General features: G+C 38.6%; 3 protein-coding genes across 6 annotated transcripts; all 3 read left to right on the forward strand.

The window, feature by feature from the left end:
* Positions 1 to 1,979: 1,979 nt before the first annotated feature.
* LOC149947622 (uncharacterized) lies at positions 1,980 to 13,908 on the forward strand. 3 transcript variants are annotated; one of them, XM_090171237.1, is made up of 4 exons: positions 2,074 to 2,206; positions 3,454 to 3,617; positions 5,249 to 5,437; positions 5,865 to 7,940. In XM_090171237.1, exons 2-4 carry the CDS (start codon positions 3,470 to 3,472, stop codon positions 7,853 to 7,855), a joined length of 2,328 nt encoding a protein of 775 aa, XP_090027363.1. In that variant the 5' UTR covers positions 2,074 to 2,206; positions 3,454 to 3,469; the 3' UTR covers positions 7,856 to 7,940. The 3 variants fall into 3 exon arrangements, with proteins under 3 accessions (XP_090027365.1, XP_090027364.1, XP_090027363.1); XM_090171239.1 differs by lacking the exons at positions 5,249 to 5,437; positions 5,865 to 7,940 and adding an exon at positions 11,814 to 13,908 and having other exon boundaries at positions 1,980 to 2,206; XM_090171238.1 differs by lacking the exons at positions 5,249 to 5,437; positions 5,865 to 7,940 and adding an exon at positions 9,170 to 11,658 and having other exon boundaries at positions 1,983 to 2,206.
* Positions 13,909 to 14,150: 242 nt separating this feature from the next.
* On the forward strand, positions 14,151 to 15,972 carry LOC149947623 (transcription factor RFX4-like). The gene is made up of 4 exons (XM_090172285.1): positions 14,151 to 14,468; positions 14,523 to 14,646; positions 15,723 to 15,784; positions 15,894 to 15,972. Exons 1-4 carry the CDS (start codon positions 14,377 to 14,379, stop codon positions 15,970 to 15,972), a joined length of 357 nt encoding a protein of 118 aa, XP_090028411.1. The 5' UTR covers positions 14,151 to 14,376.
* Positions 15,973 to 15,986: 14 nt separating this feature from the next.
* Positions 15,987 to 19,440, forward strand: LOC149947624 (transcription factor RFX4-like). Of its 2 annotated transcripts, none has more exons than XM_090172283.1 (11): positions 15,987 to 16,062; positions 16,131 to 16,223; positions 16,924 to 17,001; positions 18,161 to 18,274; positions 18,334 to 18,383; positions 18,450 to 18,550; positions 18,611 to 18,669; positions 18,729 to 18,864; positions 18,934 to 19,014; positions 19,073 to 19,174; positions 19,263 to 19,440. In XM_090172283.1, the coding sequence occupies exons 1-11, from the start codon at positions 15,994 to 15,996 to the stop codon at positions 19,406 to 19,408; spliced, it is 1,029 nt and encodes a 342-aa protein (XP_090028409.1). In that variant the 5' UTR covers positions 15,987 to 15,993; the 3' UTR covers positions 19,409 to 19,440. The 2 variants fall into 2 exon arrangements, with proteins under 2 accessions (XP_090028409.1, XP_090028410.1); XM_090172284.1 differs by having other exon boundaries at positions 18,729 to 18,858.
* Positions 19,441 to 19,739: the final 299 nt, after the last annotated feature.

Here is a 19,739-nt window from a genome sequence, read left to right on the forward strand (position 1 = left end):
AAGAAAGTTTGAATTTCGCGGGTTTTCTCCATATTTTGGTTTTGGTCGTTAATGCTTTTGTGCTTTGCACGGCAGCCTAGCCTTATGTGGTCTTAGACTTACGACGTTAGTTAATATGTTCAAGATCCTGAACATATACAAATTCAATACAAATCTGCCGGTGATCCAGTCACGCGTAAAATTTCCAAGAAGATCGCGCTAGGTCATTGTATCACGGATATCAAACGCTAAGCGTTCTTTTATTGCACTGCAGTCACTTGGAATTCCCTTAAAGGTTCTATCAATGGGGCTTCTATATATGGCTCAATTTAAAGAACTTTTAAAGAAATATTTCAATTTAATAAAAAGTTTAAATTTAAAGAATTTGTTTCACCTATTTTTATTATTTCGGTTCTTTTTCTATTAATTTTCTGAATATGACTGTATTTGGAATTGAATTGCTCCAAAAATACTAGCAAAAAAACCTCAGCAGAGCACTTGAAATTAAAAGAAACGATAAAGCTGTATGTTACGCTCACATGTATTTCATAATCAAACCCAAATACACCAAGAATTAACTGTAGAGGGCGTGTTCGGGAGTCGTGGTTTCGCGAAACAAATCTGAAATTTCAAGTCGGTGCACTCCAATACAGTGTTGCCAATGTGTGGGATAAAGGGATTTTTAAGTGAAAATCATTGATTTGGTGGGATTTTTGGCCTGTATTTTTGAAAAAGCACTATTTCCAGAAATTCATAAACCGGAAATATCAGACTTCTATAATCACAATAACCATAATATTAAATCTCTTGCAATTTTAAAAATACTGCTCATTTAAGCGTACGTTTCAATCAAAGAAGATAGTAAAATGACTTAACAAAACATTTCCTATATATTTTTTTATAAAAATTATTAGTAATTTTTATTTAATTTTTTTCCCGCGCTGGCCTACGAAACTTGAAAATATATGGCATGTTTTCCGCTGAGATTTGGGAGGGGGCGTGGCTAAAAACGTGTAGGGGGTTTGGCTTGAAATTTTGGAACTGGACTGTGGGATTTTCACTCGTCAAACATTGGCAACACTGCTCCAATAGTGTATTTTCCCTATAGCTATAATTAGGAGCAATAGCTTTCGGTCGCACTTTAAAAATTAATTTTTCCAATTTTCCCTTCATTCCCGCCGCAACATGTTAAAACCAAAAAGGTCCGGAATTTTTTTAACTTTCTAATCAATTTATTCCATATACTTTATTTTGAAGGTCACTAAAACTAAAGTACTCAATTCTGATTATGTTAATTTTGTCTGCTACCGACAAATCAAAAAGTAATAAGAACGTTTATTTTTGTAAATAAACATCAAAACATAAGCAAACGATGCAAAAATTATACTAAAATGCAAGTATCATTATTAAATGAATCCCCATTTACGAATAACGATGAGGCAAAACTAATAGCGTCTGCTTTAGCCACTACCTATCTAGGTTTCAAGGACGAACCAAAGGGAGCGTAGCGACAGTTTTCGGTCGCGAATACTTTTTGGTCTTTCAACCATGTTTTAACCTAACAGAACAGTAAATCGTGACCATAGATATAAGAAATGTATATAAAGGTCTAGATAAATTTCGGGGCGTCTAAGCTAGGAATATGATAAAATACGGAATTGACACCTAGCAGACACCGAGGAAGGTACGTGACCAAGAGCGCGAGCTCTCTTATCATTTTAGTACTAAGTGCTTGACCTTTCCGCAGGCCGTAGTCTTTAGACACCATCTGTTGGTGGCTTTTAGCATAATTTTTAAGCAGGAGACAAGGGCTCTCGCGGCAGTAGCACGAGCTTTCTTACCGATAGATAGCGTCTTATAAGGATAGCCTGCAGAAATTACGCGTTTCTGCTAGCTGTCACCTCCGTATTAACTCCTTTTGAAAAATTTTATCTAGACCTTTATATACGTTTCATATATCTATGATCGTGACAGGTGTGGTCACGGGTCCGGATTCTTTAGCAACAGCGATATTTTGTGGACCATTTCTGGGTAATAAGCTTTATATGAGACTGGCAATCGTGAATGAAGTATCAAGTATGGCAATTTTGCAGACGACGTTCACGAGCTAAATTTGGAGCAAGCCATTCCTATTTAAAAGTTTTTGTAGCCTTTAGTCTTTGAAGACCCTTGTTTAATTTTGGGCTCTGCATTTTATAGTTTCAAGTTCAACTGTTTCGTGGATAGTGTAAGTATTTCGGTGAGAAGTCATTTAGTAGAAAAATATTACCGAAATGAAAAATACCTAGTAAAGTGACAATCGTTTGAAACTACCACTACATATTTATCTGATTTTTTTGCCATCAAATGTAGTGGTATTATCATGTGAAATTGAATTTTGAAATCGCACCACTGCAAGTCACTCAGCAAGAAACCTTTAATTTAAAAGCATATACTTTGTATATTGGTATTTTTATTGAGCCTAAACATTTAATTACTAGTTGAGATAATTTGTTTTTGTTAACTTAGTAGGTAATAAACAATTTCTATTTGGTAATTTTGGCAGGCAAAAGTAGTAGTATTATTTACATGGGCCCTAATTTTCAGGAGCTCTATTTTCAGCGCTTGTTTAAATATAACAATATAGATAGGGCCTCAAGTGGTTTAAACGAGCGAATGCCAAATGTAAAAACTTTGCTGGCACTCAATGAAGTGGATCTTCCTTATCCGTGATGAATGAAATAATTAATATTTACTAGATTTACCTTCGGAACTGTATCCCAAATTGATCCTAAATTGTAAATTTCCATCTGTGGTCTGAGATGTTTAAGGTTATAGCAAAGATAATTTAAACTCGTACCCTAGATTCGAAATCACTCTCTCGTGCGTTGCCGATAGCGTTTACCCCCTTCCCGCCGGAACTCAGAAAAAATTCGCTCCATGGTTTGCGCCTTACAGCAACCGATGGAGCCCGATTTTTCTGAGGTCACGTACCGGAAAAGGGTAAACACTTCGTAACAAACCCGTAAATGGGAAAGCTCTCAGTATTCCAATCTAGGGTTCGAGTTTAAATTATCTTTGGTTATAGCAAGTGTATGGGAGCTTCTATCCGCAAAATTATGCATGTCAATCAGCACGCGAGGAATATATACATCGTTTTGCAAAATTTATTGATATATTCTTTACAAGTTGATTGCCATACTTAATTATTAATATTAGTCGTTGGTTTCTTAAAAGATCAGGGCCACCGAGAGCAGGCCTGATCTCCGGTAAATTATAATTCCGGGCCCCAAGAGAAAAGTTACTACTGGAGAAAGGTATGCTCTTTTGGAGAGAAACCTGGGAGAAGTATACCTTGTTTGTTCAACAATGGGCCCTAGTAATTTGTACCGGCTTCCCCCCTCTTTTGTTGAGCCTGTAAAAAATGTTATTAATACTGGTTTACTTCTCTACTGGGTATACAACTTCGTATATTGATAATTTCTTGCCTTTTAGGTTAAACACTACAAAAATGAGTAGTGCCAGTAGCGGAAATCAGGATGGAGGTGCGGAAAACAAAGCGGATCAGGAAAAGAATGTGGATTCGGGAAGTTTGCCAGTGATGGAAAACGTTGTGGATTTGGATAGTCCTGTTGATTTAGGAAAGAAAACTGCAGAAGGTAATTTAAAAACTGGTGGTATTTGCTGAAAGAAACCAATTCTATTGGAAAAATAGTTGTCAGAAGTGTTTATTTTAAGAAAGGGAAGGATTTACATTCTTTCTAGTCATGAGATTTAAAAATTCCCCAAAGCTATGGTTAATGGTTTACAATGTTCAATATATTATCAGAAATTTAAAGGTATTTGTTTATACCAAATTTTGAATTAGACATAAATAGTTTTTAGGAAACTTTCAAGCAAGAAAAACAATTTAGCTGTTGGTTTAATGTAATAAACAACTTAAATAAGAATAAATTGAAGCTCTTGATGTGCCTTAATTGATACTGGAATGATACGGTTAGTAAAGCATAATAGAGTTCTTAAATTGTTTTGAAAAATAGCTTATTCAGAGAAATTTATAGAGTATTTTTAGTCCAGAACCGCTAAGTGGCAAGGAAACAATTGTTTTAGGGTGAAACTTTAAAATATTTTTTATATTGAGAATGCTAATAGTTCTAACGACATTAAAGCGGTATATTTAGATTCAAAGTTAAGATGGTACAATTTTTTTCGGGTTGCGTAAGTGCACTCTGTTTGTATTGGCACTGCAGAATGTTTGCTTATTTTGTTCGATACCATATTTTCTTTTCAATTTATATCAAAATATACGAAGCTTTCATGGCCCCAAAGTACAGCCTGTAATTGATCTTTCCTTGAGCTTTTTCTTACACCATATTTATCATACATACACATACAATAACTATGAATTTATCCATACGATAACTATGAATATATGCGTATGATAACTATGAATATATCCGTACGATAACTATGAATTTAATCCATACGATAACTATGAAATTTAATCCATACGCGAACTAAAAGTAAAAAAATTGGTAAAACTATTTTTGTTTTTCACAATTTAAAAAAAAAACTGTGCAAAATAAAAAACCGTTGTTTTATCAATTTTTATCTTGTAATTTTATGCAGAAGTAGCCCCAACCAATTTTATTGTTTATTCATACGATAACTACTTAAATGTACTAAAAAATTTAACAAGGGCTAAATTAAAAAAAAAATTGGATATCAAATTTGAAATTACTCAATCATCGACAATGTGTCGATGACTCGATATTCCATTTGAAAATCTATTCTCAAATAAAAGCTACCGTTACGCCCTCTTTTGGTTGCTATCAAAAATTAGATCGGTAGCCCGCCCCCCCTGCCCAATTACGCCTATAGGCCTTTATTAAAAGGTGGGTAAAAATGTCGACCCTCGCAGCAATATTTGAATTTATATGAAAACGAATTTCCTGTCTCGCGTAGTTTCGTGTTTTCGGTTTAAAATCGTCTGCGTTTCAGACGTCGTGTAACGAAATAGCAGTTTCTTATTGGTCTTACACATAAATTTAAATTTTGCTGGGAGGGTCGCCATTTTTACCCACCTTTTAATAAGGGCCTATTATAGTAGCGTGGCCCACTTCCTCTTGCTCCCATATAGGGTATGGAGTCTGGACAAGAGAAGGAACTTTTAACTTCTTCATTGGTGTTGTTCACAAATTACGTAACACTAAAAAATAACTTTTGCGACACACCGCCCTCCTAAATTACTTACTTATTCATACCTATACTGGAATGAATTAATTTTTAGGTGCAACTAGCGATCACAAACATTCAAACACTGGTTGGTTGTTCGAAGAGGAAAAGGAAGAGAAAAAGTCTGATAGCAAGACATTTTTTTTCGGCGTTGATAGCGATTCGGAAGATGACGAGGATTACCATTTGTATAATGATTTCGACGATGATTACGACGATTACGATGACGGAGACGACTACGATGGTGATGAATGGCGATGATGGACGGGAAAAGTTGCTGGTTTTTTTTGGTGCGAGCCGTCTAAAATTTTCGGTTAAATACTTGCGACAGATCTATTTTCCCGCGGGAAGGTAGCGGTGGCAGAGTTTTGAAGTTTTCCCGCTGTTTGCGAGCAGAAAATTATCCTTTTTGTCTTAAAGCGGTCACCATTTGACCTATTTCGACCAAGGTTTTACAAATTTTATGATTTATTATCGCGAAATTACAAACATTGGCAACAATTTTCACTGAATAGCACTTTTCATTTAGTGTCTGTTTTTAATTGTCGCTCTACGTTGAACGACTGAATTGTTGGGTAATATTAATGTTACGCGCCCGCGAGAAAACCGGCAACTTTTTTCACCAATTAAGCAGCGCGCATCGACATTCCATTAATTTATTTTGAACGTAGATTACGAAGGTTACGGGTCGGAGATGGACCTCGAAGATTTACTCCTAATGGACGAACTTGATCGGCGCGCGATGTTTTTCAAAGAACTCAGCTCGGACAATGGCATTACCGGCGCGAAGAACAGCGTCAAACGAGAAGCGCCATCCGAAAAAGAGCTGCGGAAATCGCGACATTGCAACAAGATTTTGTCCAAACTCTCCGCGGATCAGTTGGAGGGAGTCTTTTGCGACGTCGTATTTGTGATAGAGGGGCGGCGTTTCCCGGCCCACAAGGGAATTTTAAAAGCTCTAGGCTCGTACTTCGAGGCCATGTTCAGCGGGAAGTTCAACGAGAGCTCTGAGCAAGAAATCACCATCGGCAACGTGAGCGAAGAAATATTTCAATTTATCATCGACTTCGCGTACGGGCGAGATCTTTCACTGACGCAAGACGAAGTCTTCCAAACGTTCTTGGCGGCTGAAATGTTGTGTATGGACGACCTTGTCGAAGAGTGTAAAAGGCTGCTGCGAGAACAGTGGAACGCGTCGGAGTTGCTCGAAGGGGAACCTCGAAAATTTATCGAAGAGTGTACCAAAGTCCTTCTGTACGCCGAGAATATGAAATTGACGGAATTTAGCGGCCAAGTGTTGACGGACATAAAGGCGGAAGTTGAAAAGAAAAGCGACAGGAAGGATATCCTGTTGATGATGTCTCCGAACATTTTGTTTCCGTTGGTCAGCCAGTATTTCAAGTGGGACTCTACCAAAGAAACCGAGAAAGTGACCTTTCTAACCGAATGGTTGCGAAAGGAGCCCAACGAAAGACTGGCGCACGCCAAAGAGATGTTTCAACTTCTGAAGCTGGAGTTGGTCGAGCCGGACGCGCTCGATACGTTCGTTAACGACATCGCGCAACTTTTTGATGAGCATTCTAGCGGCGAAAGCAAAGAGGAATTTGCCGCAACCGTTCGAAAGGTCAAGGCTAACCACGAAGCGGAATCGCGGGACTCGAAAGTCAAGGTCAAAATATGTCTCTTCAGTCAGAATCCGCACACTTTGGAGTGCGACGTCAGGTTGTTTCAAGCGAGCGAAAGTGGCGAGGAAAGGTGGCTGCGCAAAACTTTCAATCTCGACGTGGTCATTATGGAAAGCGTGGAGGTGAATGATCAGCTAGTCTTATTTCATCGCGACACTTTTTACATTGTCTCCTTGAAAGTGCTCGATCAAAAACCCGTTCGTAAGAAATCGTACGGATTGCGTCGATTTAGCGGCTACGTGGCTTGCGCCCAGAACCGGCAGATCATCATCGCCGGAAGAAAGACGAAGAATGGAGAGGACCTGGGCATCACCGTCAACGCCCTTCACTACTGGAAAAGCAAACCGGTCTTGGTGCATCTCTTCAGCTTTCCATGCAGTAACCTTTATTCGTGCAAGCACGCCATGGCTCTGACCATTTCGGGAAATTCGTTTTACGTGTTGGTCCGGGATCTGAAGCAAAGGGGCAGCTGTACGACGGGGGCCCTCTTAGTCAATCAAAATCGGGCCATGACCACTTATCCCTTCATTGGTCTTCAACATTCCAAGTTGAACGAGGGAAAGTATTTGTACCACCGAGTTTTTCTTCGTTACGTTGAGAATGAGAAAATATTTCTTATCGATCAATATGACTCTTTATTCTCGGGTATTTGTATAAAATTAGATAAATCGAAACAAACCAACAGAGCTTTTTCCGCTTCAAAAATATCGGATGAACTGCCCAAAAATGAAACCGAAAATGTTCCCGGTGAATGGATCGGATCGGTGAAAGGCAATTTAATCGCCAATTGCAAAATGTCTTCGGACGAATCGGGTCACTCTCATCTGCTTTTGGTCGCGCAAGGAACGAACTTCGCTTTGTTTTCCCTCAAGTCTTTACGAGAGTTTAAATTCCACAGGTTGTTGCCCAAGTTCGAATCGACCGCGCCGGAGATTGACTTACCAAATACCAACGTTTTCTTAAAAATTGTTTCTTAAAAATTTTCACTAACGAGATGTTTCAAGTTTGTAAAGTTCTATCGCCTTAACATTTTCATTAAAAATAGCATTTCTACAATCTTGTTTTTTTTCATGAAATACCGCGTTTGTTAACATTGGGGAAAGGGGACCCTATGAAAAACACTACTTTATTTTATTTTATCTATTACATATATGTAGATTATGGCATAGCATTGTCCCGGCATTGTTGAAATGCGACGTCACGTTTTTTGAAGCTTGGAGCAACAAACACAGCACTCCACACAAGGAGGACGCAACCCGTCAAAAGTCGTGCATTTTCTTGCGTACATTTTTCATTGGCTAGATGCTTTAGCGCCTGCTGCCGTCAGAAGGGGGAAATTCGGAAATTGTCTCCCCCGCCCGCCCGTAAAACGTTCGTCCAATGAAATTTGTACGCAACACTGCGTTAGCGTGTTTAAAGGCTAGCTGCGTTCTCGTTGTGTTTGTTGCTCCTAGGTTTGAAGCCATGAAGGTTGTCTCGACATGACCATTACGGGAAGCGTGGAAGTTAACGATAAATTAGTCTTATTTCACCACTATAGATTTTACATTGTGTGCTAGAATTGTCTGCTCGTTTGTAAGAAATCGTACGGATTGCGTCGTCTTGGCGCCTGAACAGGCAGATCATCATCGCTGGAAGGAAGGTTAAGAAGGAAACCGATCTTGGTGCATCTTTTCAGCTTTCCGTCCAGTAACGTTTAATCTTTAAACCACGCCATGGCTCTCGCTGTTTCGTCCCATACGTTTTAGGTGTTGGCTCAGAATCCGTAGTTGTACGATCAAAATCGCGCCATGACCACTGGTTCGTTCATTGGTCTTCATCGTTCCAAGTTGAACGAGGGTACCACCGAGATTGTCGTCGTTACGCTGATAATGATGAAATATTTTTTATTGATGATTGTGACTCATTTGTATAAATTTAAAAAATCGACCGAACCAATCGAATTTTTTACACCTCGAAAATATCGGATGATCTGCCGGCTTCGATTCGCTTCTAGTCCTTACGAGAGCTTAAATTCCGTAAGTTGTTGCCAAAACTAGAATCAAAACTTAAAAAAAAAAATATTTCTTGGAAATTTTAATTATAGTTTATATCGTCCTAACGTGACATTTAAAAATATGCGTTTCTACCATCTTCTATTTTTTCATGAAATATCGTACATTTAAATGATAAAAACGTACTATATTCATTGTTAGTGAATTTTTGTTCGTGCGCCTTTATTTTCAGTGTAACGTTACTTTTTTTCGGCATTGTTGTTTTCTCCATATTTATTCTGAGCACCTAAATTGCAGATATTGAACCTGGAAATAAATCCTCAAATAACACGTCGGATTACGAGGACATTGACAGTGACGCCAGTGACTTTAATGAGAACTACAGTATTGACGAAGATGAAGAGTCTGAAGACGAAGATGTCGTCCATGATCCATTTTTGGTGCCCATGGGTTTCGGAAACCCTCTAATGCAATTCTTCGAGATCTTGGGTAATTTTGAGGCTGCCGAGAATGAAAGCGGCACCACCCAACAGACGGCGAAGAGACGAAAAGTGGAAAAGGGTGTCGAAGATGTTAAAAATCTGTGCCGCCTAAATCGTTGCGACGAAACTCTAAAGAAAATAATGGACGATCGTAAAAACGGAATTTTCTGCGACGTTGTTTTAATAGTCGGAGGCCACGAGTTTCCCGCTCACAGGGGAGTTTTGAAGGCGGCCAGTTCCTATTTCGAAGCAATGTTCAGCAGCTCCTTTTGCGAGAGTGTGGAGAAAATGATTAATATCGGCGGTGTCGCGAAAGAGGTATTCGAGCTGGTGTTGGAGTACGTTTACTGCCGGGAATTCGAGATAGATATCGATATAATCGAAGATTTGTACGCCGCCGCCGAAATGTTTCTAATGGACCCTCTTATGGAAGAATGTCGTAGGCAGCTGGAAGAAAAGTGGTGCCGGTCGTTGATGGTTGATAACACGCCCTCACCTGGTCTCGCAGCCGTCATGATGAAAGTCCACCAAGCTAGCGGGAAAATGGAGATGGAAATGTTTCACGAAAAAGTCATTCCGGATTTTAAGACGTACCTTAACCATCCTGATACTTACGAAAGCGTAATTATGGAACTGAGTCAGGAGTATTTCTCTAAAGTAATTGCAAGCCCTAAAAAGTGGGACGTGGCTAGTGAAATAAATGCCCTGAATTTATGCGTCAAATGGGTCAAGTACGATCCTGCCGAAAGACTACGCCAAGTGACCAATATACTGTCGTCGATTAAATTTGAATTTCTTCCCTTGGAAAATTGCGAATTTTTCGAGGACACCATGTTGAACTTGTTTAATAACGCCCTTCCGGAAGGAAAAGGTCCTTTCGTCGAAGGGCTCGCGCGTATGAAAGAATTGGCTGTCCACGATCGCCAGAAGTGGAATGTTCTCGTGTTTGATCAAGATCCTAAAAGGCTTTGGGCGACTGTTCAAACGTGTCACAGAGATTCCCAACGTTGGGAATCGTTCGAGTTTAAATTGGATTCCAAGATTGAACAAAGCGTTAAAATTGACGACAAAATCATTCTCCTCAACGCCACTACTTGCTACGTTATTCACACGGATACCTTTGAAATTGATAAGAAAGACGTGAAGAAACTGTTTGAAGATTTTGACGATGGTAAATTCGTCGCCTGCAATAAAGGTAACCAAATACTGGTCGCCGCCGTGCACAAACCCAAACGCAATGAAAAGGTGATTACCGTGCAAGAGTTCAAATACGATAAACCGTGCCTTGTCGACGTCGTAAAATTCAGTCTCAAACATTCCTATATTTCTTCAATGTCGGCGACATCCGATTCTATATACGTTTTGACGCTCAATTCCGGGATCAGTTACGACAGAACTACTGGCAAAGGAACTGTTTGCGTCTTCTCAAATGGAAAGATCTCTTACCACTTGTTCAGCGGATACGGACATTTTCAAAATAAATTGCACAACCCCGACAAAATCTTTTTCCATTTAACCAAAAACGAGCGTTTGTTTCTAATTGAGCCTTTCACTACTCCGAAGAAACTTTTTTTGCACGGAATCAGTCTTTGTTTAGGTAACTACGGGAACGCCGATTGTCTCTGCGATCAACTGGACAAGATGTGGAAGAAAGAAGAATTTAAAGATTCCATCGGACTCGTCGAAGGTTACATGTGTTCAAACTACGCCAGCGCCGAGGGCCACCTCATCGCCGTGTTACAGGAAGATTATGTTGTTCTTTTCTTCATGAAGAATCTCCACGATTTTCGAATCTTAGGCATGCTTCCGAAGATTGACGGAACCGCAAACTTCCAAACCGTGGATCTGAAGCGATCTTCCGTTTTCATCCGGTGCTGAACTGACAAATATTGCCCCGTTTCATTTAAATATATTTTTGAGTTACAAAAAGATTTTGTTAACGAACCTTTTTGATCTAGTCTATTTACAGTATTAATGTACAAAAGTTTAGATACATTGTTCTTGTAATGCAAGGCTCCATTTGCTCTAAGTAACTTCGACAATGCGGAAGTGATACGTTTCGTAGAATCATTGCTCGCTTAGTTTTTTTCATAAAATCCGGTTTTGTATAATATCCTAACGATAGTAGTCGGTTCAAAACAAAATGTCGATTTCTCCTCATATTATTTTCATTGTTACCAATCAGTACTTTAACGCATCTTTGTTCATTTAGCTATTTTTACGGTTACAGAATCGTCCTTTAAACATTATACATTGTGATACCATAGCAATTGCCTATATAACCATTTTATTGACGAATTAAAGTTCCTTCCATGTAACCAGTTTTCGTTCGTATTTTCACCTATAACGGTCGGGTTTTCTCGCTTCGTAGCTGGCCCCAAAATTGTTACGTTTAAATCGGTTTGATATAGTGTGGTAATTCCTTGACGACGCTTTAAGTTCCCGAAATTTTATTTCAGATTGGAAAAGCTTTTTTTCGTGGATGTTAATGGACGAAAAATGTTCCCTTGAGGGTAGTGACAACGTGACCGCTCAAGAAGAAGAGGTTCAAGCCGAACCGAGTGATGGCAACTCTGTAGCGACAGACTGTCCGAGCTCGAAAAGGAAACTGTACGATAGCAACGGCGCGGAAGTGACTGTCAATTTCGTGCTCCGAAACTCAGTACGTCACTTGAAGGATTCCGATGGAAGGTTTTTCACGAGAGACAAAGTTGAAGCTTGGAAATTCGCCGATGAGTTACTAAACAATTTGTCGGAAGACCAACGGAATGGCTGCTGTTGCGACGTTGTTCTCCAAGTGGAATCTCGCCGATTTCCCGCCCACAAGAGCGTTTTGAAAGCCAAAAGTTCCTATTTTACCGCCATGTTTTCCGGAAACTTCCAAGAAGCGACGGTCAGAGACATAATCCTAAAAGACGTCCCCGAGAATGGCTTCCAAGTCATTTTGGATTTCGCGTACGGCAGAAAACTCGACGTAACTTTAGACAACATCAACAACGTCTACATCAGTGCCGACATGTTTTGTATGGACTCGTTACGTTTAGAGTGCCACCAACATATTCAAAAACTTTGGGAGCCTAACAAAGTTTGCCAATTTGAACCAAAGCAATGCGTGAATTACTTGACCATGTTCTACGAGCTAAGTTTGAAGATGGGTCTGGAGAGCTTCAACTCTACTCTCGTGCCTAGTTTCAGAAAAAGTGTTCTGAGATCCGAAAATTGTAAAGAAATATTATTTGAACTCCCCGAATCTTTATTCATTACGCTCGTCGACCTAACGACCTCCGACTCGCGATGGAATGTTGCCAAACAAATTAATTGGCTGCTGTTCATTGTGGCGTGGATACGGAAATTCCCCGAACGCCGTATTAAAATCTCGCCGTTCCTGTTCTCATTTGTCTATTACGAAAACGTTCCGACGGATGTGTTCGAGTATATTCTTACCCGAATCAAAGGGCTATGCGCTGAAATCGAGTTGGTAGACCAGGAAAAAACTATTTCTCGCATCGTAAATTTGTATGACAACAAAAGGTTTAAAGACCAGGTTCCGGATTTCGAATATCGCTTATGCTCATTCAATCAAAATCCAATAACGCTGGAATGCGACATTCGAATCTACAGAACGGGCGCTGCTTCTTGGGTCAGAAACACTTTCAATCTAGAGGCTAAAATCGCGCAATGCGTTCAAGTTCAAGACGATCTGGTTTTACTACACGATTGTGGCTTTTACGTGATAGCCTTGAGTGATTTTAGCATTACTTACAGAAGCGCTTCCCATCTGTTACGTTTTTCGACGGGATTCGTCGCCTGTTGTCAAAATAACAGATTGCTGATTGCCGGAAAGTCGACCTTCAAAAGAGGCAAAAAGGAGGTCATCGTAGTTTGCGACTATTATTACTGGAAGCCCAAACCGTCTCTCGTGCAATTGTTCTATTTCAAGGCGACCGATAACGAGGTGATCGCCATGTCCTCCAACAAGGACGCCGTATTTGTCCTGACGGTTAATTATACTTTCCCCACCTCTGCCATTCTTTGCGTTAAACACAACGATTTTATGGGATATCATACCATAGATAGTTACGAAATCGGTAAAAATTGTTTCGAAAGTAGGCTCTTTTTAAATTACAACAAGAACGAACACTTGTTTCTAATGGACTCTTTCAATATCGACAAAAGCCTGTTTTCCGGAATTGTCGCGTATCTTTTCGATTGCCCCGAGGTCTGCGACGTTTGGGACAGAATTAGCAACCTGAAGGAGGACAAAAATGGGGACTGGATTGGCGTAGTCAGGGGTTCCTTCTTGTCTAGTTGTCGCCTGTTTGAAGACGGACACTTGATTCTAGCTTCCCAAGACGACCATCTACTAGTTTTAATAATGAATAACATGCATGATTTCCAAATTTTGGAAACTTTGCCAAGGTTTGCTCCGGATTTCCCAAAAGTAGACTTTTCAACTACGAATTTCTTGTTAAAATCGTTCATCTCCCACACGGAAATGAACAACTCATAATTTATAACAAAAATAAATCTTTGATATATCGTTTAAGAAATTTATTGGCTTATTTTAGGGGAAGGCTAAAATGTGTTTTATCCTATTTAGTAATTTTATTGATTGCAATATTTGACGTTTTCTAATATTTTTTTTTAAATTGCGTTTTTCCTTCGTTCTTTATCTCAGTTATTATCTTGCAAGATTATTTTGGTTTGTATAAGGCGGTTTCCTCTGTATCACTAAATAAGCATCAATTGGTAATTAACACTTCATATCTACAGAGATCCAACACGCCGCGTTTTCCTTTCGATTACGGTTAAAAGAACTTTTTCCGTTTCGTAATGTCAGAGCGGGTTTCTTGCGGGTCATTGCTTTGAATACGAAGGCACGCCCCAGTTTCCGACCTTTGTCACATCGCCATCGAATGAGGGGGTGGGCGCTTTTTCGTTTAGGGATTCAGATCTACTTCCTTCACTAGCGAAGATACGTTCAGGTAGTAAATTTCAATTTGAACGCATTCCACGCGTAGAATGTCCAACTGCTCCGCTGAATTTGAGTGTATTTCCAAGAGAACTGGCAAACCTTTGACGAAAAGTAAACAGCTAATAGAGACTTTGAAGTGGTAAGACTGCTTCTCCTAGAGTATTTTTCCGCCTGAAACTATCGTTTTATTTAGGATTGAGAATAATTACGAAAGAGCCGAAGGTGTGTGTATTACTAGAGGATCTGTTTACCAACTTTATTTGAAATTCTGCTTAGAGCTTCAGTACCCTCCCATCGGACCAGCTGCTTTTGGAAAGGTAACAGATTTTTGCATACTATTATTCCAACGTTTCCACAAAACCGAAGAGTCCCATTTATGCTCAAATATAAGTTAAAGTAAATTAATCTACGTTTAATAAAAGGGTTTTGACCCGAATTCTTCGGTTTTACCTTTCCATAAACACTTGTTGAGGTTAACGGTAGTTATAAGTGTAGGCATGAAGGGCTTTCCACCACCTTCCTACGCATTCTAACCCGGCCACCCGATTTTAAACATTAGACGTTGCTAGATGACTTTGGCCTAAAGTAGTGCCTTGGGTAATTACATACCTGTGATATTTACTATAATTATTATTATATAGTATCATCATTAAAAATAAAATAAATGAAATTTTTGCCCGGGGGAAAAGTCAGGTAATTTGAATCTGAAGATATTGTGACAATAAAATAATCGAAGGGCTACTAAAATTAGTGTGTTATGTATATGTGTCAATTATTCAAAATAATTCTTAATAGCCATGTGTGGAGTGACAGAATTTACGTCACACTCAATTATCACACGCCGGTTTTACGCCTCCACTAGACTGCACGTTTTTCTATGAGATATTAGTTCTGGCACGCTGTTTACCTCCAAATGGATAATAAAAAAATTGGCAGTTTTAGCGAAAGAATAATTTTTTTCCTAGCCAAAATATTTCTTTATTACATTCGTGATTCTATTGAACTTCTGAATACGTTTAGTCTTGACTAAATTTTTCAGGTTGAAAGATACGGCAGCTAGTTGTCTTGCGAAGTGCAATCTCGTGGTAGGCAGCACTGGTGACGTAGCAGAAGCTAATAAATCTAAGACCCCTAAAATGTTAGTTTTCTGGGTGAATTAATTTTTGGGTCTGTTAAACAAACCATATTTCCTAAAATAAGACAGGGTTGAGCAAAAGCCATATTACAAAACTAATGACAAGTTTTTAACTTAACACCTTGTGGCGTCACTAAGCATTTAATATCTTGATAATTTCGAGTTTTGAACAAAAACATGGTAATGGTTGGGATGTGCCCCGGACGGGTGTCTACGGCCCTAGCTGACAAATATTTATTTCGAAATTCTCTGCCGAAGGTTCTAAGGCAACAGTTTCCAGGATTAACTACGAGGCGATTGGGAACGAGAGGACAATCCAAGTAAGTTCTTTAATTTTTACCATTAGTTACCTTCAGTTTGTTAGGTTACCGCTATGTCCACCGTGAATATTATATCTCAAAGTGAAGCACAACGTTTAATTTGATATAGATATCATTATCATGGAATAGATTTAAAACCAAAGTCGTTGTACAGAGTATTGTTATTCGAAGAAAATGTAATCAAGTAAGTTAATTACAATTTAGTAACAATGCGTATCGATTCACTATTTTGTCGAGCTAGGAAACGACCCAAACCAGACCAGACAGTTGTTATAAAAGTATTATTTTCATTCTACCCTTTTCAAATTAAGATAATTACTCTAATTCAGTACCGATATTAAAATAGAAAAAGAAGCGAGAGGAGAATTTCCTAACGGTCGTTACTCTTCCAATTTTCCCAATATTAACAGAATACCCAGTAACGCTTGACTGTTGCCAGGTACATTTGTCTCCTATTTTTAAATTACTTAAAGGGACTCTGAAAAATGCGTCGGAAGTGGGACTTTAAATGTTAAAGGGGTAAAATAAGTGGGGGGGGGGGAAAGGAGCATATTTTGCTTTGCACACGAAATGTTTTCATAGTTTTTATTTTTCTAAGAAGCGGTTATTTCTACGAAAGCCATTCGAATGTGCCTTCTTAAAGAAATTTGTAAATAATCAAAAATATTACCTTTTTATTTACATTGTCTTCCATAAACCAATAGCCACAATATCTTGCAATTCAATTTTGCAACTGACAACAAGTCGCTCTTACGGAGGTCCGAGGTAAGAGATTTGCTAATAGTTGTTAACCTCTCCCGATGCACTCCATCCTAATGGTCAGATTTCACCCAAATCTAGAACTGTTGGAAATATAGTTCGCGTAGCTTTGGATAGTATAGCAAAGAAATAACTAATACAGTAAATGGAAAAAGAATGAATTTCATTTCCAACAGCAATACCCGTTGAAGGGATGGTTTTTGTAGAATGTGCTTTACGTGCCATTTCAACCTAATACTTTTCTTCGCAACGTCACATAACTAATATGCCGTTTATTTGAACAATTTCCATCGACCCTGGTCCCTCGTTCTTCTTTCGAGTCTCTTAAGTATAGCCGCATTCGATGTTTATTTTTACACTTAAATGCTTTTCCCTCACAGATAAACACGTTCTTAGTTATGTACCGCGCCCATTGTCAAAGAATGCTTGACGCAACGGCAATAGCGGATTTCAAAGAGGTATTTTATTTCATATTTGATATTTTCACCAGTTACTGTCTTTCCCGTGTTTATATATTTCCTAGGGTGTCCCAATTTGAACGGCCAGTGCATTTTTCTTAACAAATTGGTTTAGTAGAATTCCGAAATTTCCAGGGCGCATTTATTCAATAGGTTAACGATTTTGAAAAATGTATTTCTTCACCGGTAGACAGAACACAAAAAATTCAATGACTACCTAAAATCACCCGTTTAAACTAATTTTTGCATAACATAATTCAGTGTACCAAAGCTTAACTATTCAATTGAAGAAATTAGACGGTTAAAACCTACTAGATACAACAAATCAGGCTGTTCCCCATTTTAACGCTTTGCCTAAAGAAACGTTTTCCATTTAAAAATCAATAAAAGTCGCTAGACGACTTGGGCCTAGGGGTGGTGCCTTTGGTATTAGCCTAGCTGATTATTATTAGTATTTAAAGCGACTCCTGTATTTAAAATCATTCTGACTCATTCTAATTACGATTGCCTCGTTATTCTTTTGTAAACTGACCTATTAGCATGTCTAACGTATTCCCTGATGTTCTCCGTCTACTCCTGGTGTCTGATGAATGTTCTTTCTCGAGAGATGGAACATACAACTATCCGAACTAGCACATGTAGAGTGATTGTCCTTCCAAATCGGCTTAATGGGCAGAACTACTAACCCGGCCACCTGATTTAAAGGCATTAAATCTGAGTATCCCCACTGATGGATTGGTTGAAACGGTCCTGTTCATTGACCTGAAAGTACTCCAGACCTGAAACCGTATGACTTCTTCATGTGGGGTTTCACTTGTGCTAAATAATCATTGAAGCATGCCACATCATAACTAATGACATGATCCAGAGGTCATTTTGCAGTTTGGTTTTTCGTGTTGAGGTTTTTGAGTATGCCCTACAACTACGTTATTTAAAAAATAAACTTTCAAAATCGCGCCAATTTAATGAAATTAATAATAATAATACCCAAGGCAACACCATAAGCCTTATTTACAAAATAAGGTCTCCGCTATTGAATAAATATTACCTGATAATTTCTGAAATTTAGAAAAAGCATTTTGTTAAGTAAAATTCTGACCGATGAAATTGAGACACCATCTGTAATATAAATACAAACCTATTTAAATATATATTTAAGGTCGAAAATCTCGTTGAACATTTTTGGCACGGTATTCCTTCGCATTTAACTAGCGTAATTCAATCCCAGTTGATGGTTGATATGATCGCTGCGTGCGATATTATTTTGTACAGCGTAAGTTTGTATAGGTGACGTTTTTAACACTTTACTCATGATTTTGTAAATTTTTACAGGCAATGAACCAAGTTCTCATTCCTTCTTTAAAAACTGTAATTCCAGAAAGGTGGTCACGTTGTTTTGTACAATTCTTAAACGCTTCTTAAATTCCTAATTCGATCCCAGTTTATAGCTTCCGTGTTGAGATTGAATCATTCGTATCGGACTTCCCTCTATGCCTACAATCCGCCTTACATTTAACCGATATGGCCTTAAAAGAAAAGAAAATGAAAGGTATACGGTGCAGTCTGTGTAAATACTTTTCCTTATCTCATTTTAACGTTCTGTCGATAGTGGCCAGAAAATTCTCTTCGAAAGTGGCCAAAGAACTGAAAGTGTCTTTTCTCGCTCAAGTAAGTGGAAACCATTTTACCATAGCGTGCTCTGGACTTAATATACGCGCTGTTGACAGACTTGTAGAGTTCTAATGTCATCGGGGGGAAATTCAAAACGACTTCTATTGGATTTATGCAACGTGCACCAAAAGGATTTGTGGTCGAGGATGTCTTATTTCCAACGGGATGGATATACTCTCGGACTTGGTGAGTGTAAGTAATCAGCTATATCAAATTCTGCGGTACATCTATTAGTGATTTCTATTTGATTTCCCATTTTAGTTTTCTCTGAACTACTGAAGGTCTTAGAACAATCTTTTTCACATGAAAAACTAGTGGAGTCGGTGGACAAAACTATAACAGGTATACTTGGGCACTTGCCTTACGAAATCCATTTTAAGGTTGTTTCTTTTCTCGAAAGATTTACTGCACAAAAACACCAAGAAACACTTCATTCTAGTTTTCTTCTATTTCCTCAACATATTGTCTAAAGAACTAATGTTGAGAAATGCATCTAGCTTCGGTAAATATGTTTCAAAGTATCCGTTGATCGTTTAGATTGTGATCAGAACGCAGTCTTAATTTGGATTAACCTGAAAATTCATGTTCAGGTGTATATGAATTGTTACGTCTCTTACTTGAAGAATACGGGCTCGTTAATCTGGAAGCCATAGCCATGGAAGAGTTTTTAGAATTACATCTACAAAAACTCAATATCAGCAAACCTTCCAGCTTCTTTTTCGTGAAGAAATCCTAATGCGACCCGATATTATCACCAAACAAAGAAGGCTATATTAAAAATTTCAAATCACATTTTAATAAAGTACATTAAATCTGTCTGTTCACTTGAGAGTTGCGTTAATTTTTTTTTGGGCTTTGTATAGCAGTGTCCCTTACGTTCATCTAAGTACTCTTCGTGGTAGCTGTCGTCGCTTTCGGTAATAGAAATGGAATTTAGACTCCACTCAGAAAGCGGAACTCGAATGGTTGGAACTGGACATATTTCGCTGTATTGTCGATAGTCATATCGTCGTTGTTATTGCATAGCATATTATATCCTCCGTCGGGTTCGATGAAACAGTTCGGTT

This window comes from Leiobunum rupestre, chromosome 4, assembly GCF_980474605.1.
Source record: "Leiobunum rupestre chromosome 4, qqLeiRupe1.1.hap1, whole genome shotgun sequence".
NCBI classification, from domain to species: Eukaryota; Metazoa; Arthropoda; class Arachnida; order Opiliones; family Sclerosomatidae; genus Leiobunum; species Leiobunum rupestre.

Excerpts from the sequence above, each read along its gene's own strand:
- LOC149947623 (XM_090172285.1), top strand. The coding sequence starts at position 14,377 with ATGTCCAACTGCTCCGCTGAATTTGAGTGTATTTCCAAGAGAACTGGC. Across the intron at positions 14,469-14,522 it reads CTAATAGAGACTTTGAAGTG|GATTGAGAATAATTACGAAA; the intron begins GTAAGACTGCTT and ends CGTTTTATTTAG. Across the intron at positions 14,647-15,722 it reads GACCAGCTGCTTTTGGAAAG|GTTCTAAGGCAACAGTTTCC; the intron begins GTAACAGATTTT and ends TCTCTGCCGAAG.
- LOC149947622 (XM_090171237.1), top strand. The coding sequence starts at position 3,470 with ATGAGTAGTGCCAGTAGCGGAAATCAGGATGGAGGTGCGGAAAACAAA. Across the intron at positions 3,618-5,248 it reads AGGAAAGAAAACTGCAGAAG|GTGCAACTAGCGATCACAAA; the intron begins GTAATTTAAAAA and ends ATTAATTTTTAG. Across the intron at positions 5,438-5,864 it reads TGACGGAGACGACTACGATG|ATTACGAAGGTTACGGGTCG; the intron begins GTGATGAATGGC and ends TTTTGAACGTAG.
- LOC149947624 (XM_090172283.1), top strand. The coding sequence starts at position 15,994 with ATGCGTATCGATTCACTATTTTGTCGAGCTAGGAAACGACCCAAACCA. Across the intron at positions 18,384-18,449 it reads AAAACTGTAATTCCAGAAAG|CTTCCGTGTTGAGATTGAAT; the intron begins GTGGTCACGTTG and ends CCCAGTTTATAG. Across the intron at positions 18,670-18,728 it reads AAGTGTCTTTTCTCGCTCAA|ACTTGTAGAGTTCTAATGTC; the intron begins GTAAGTGGAAAC and ends CGCTGTTGACAG.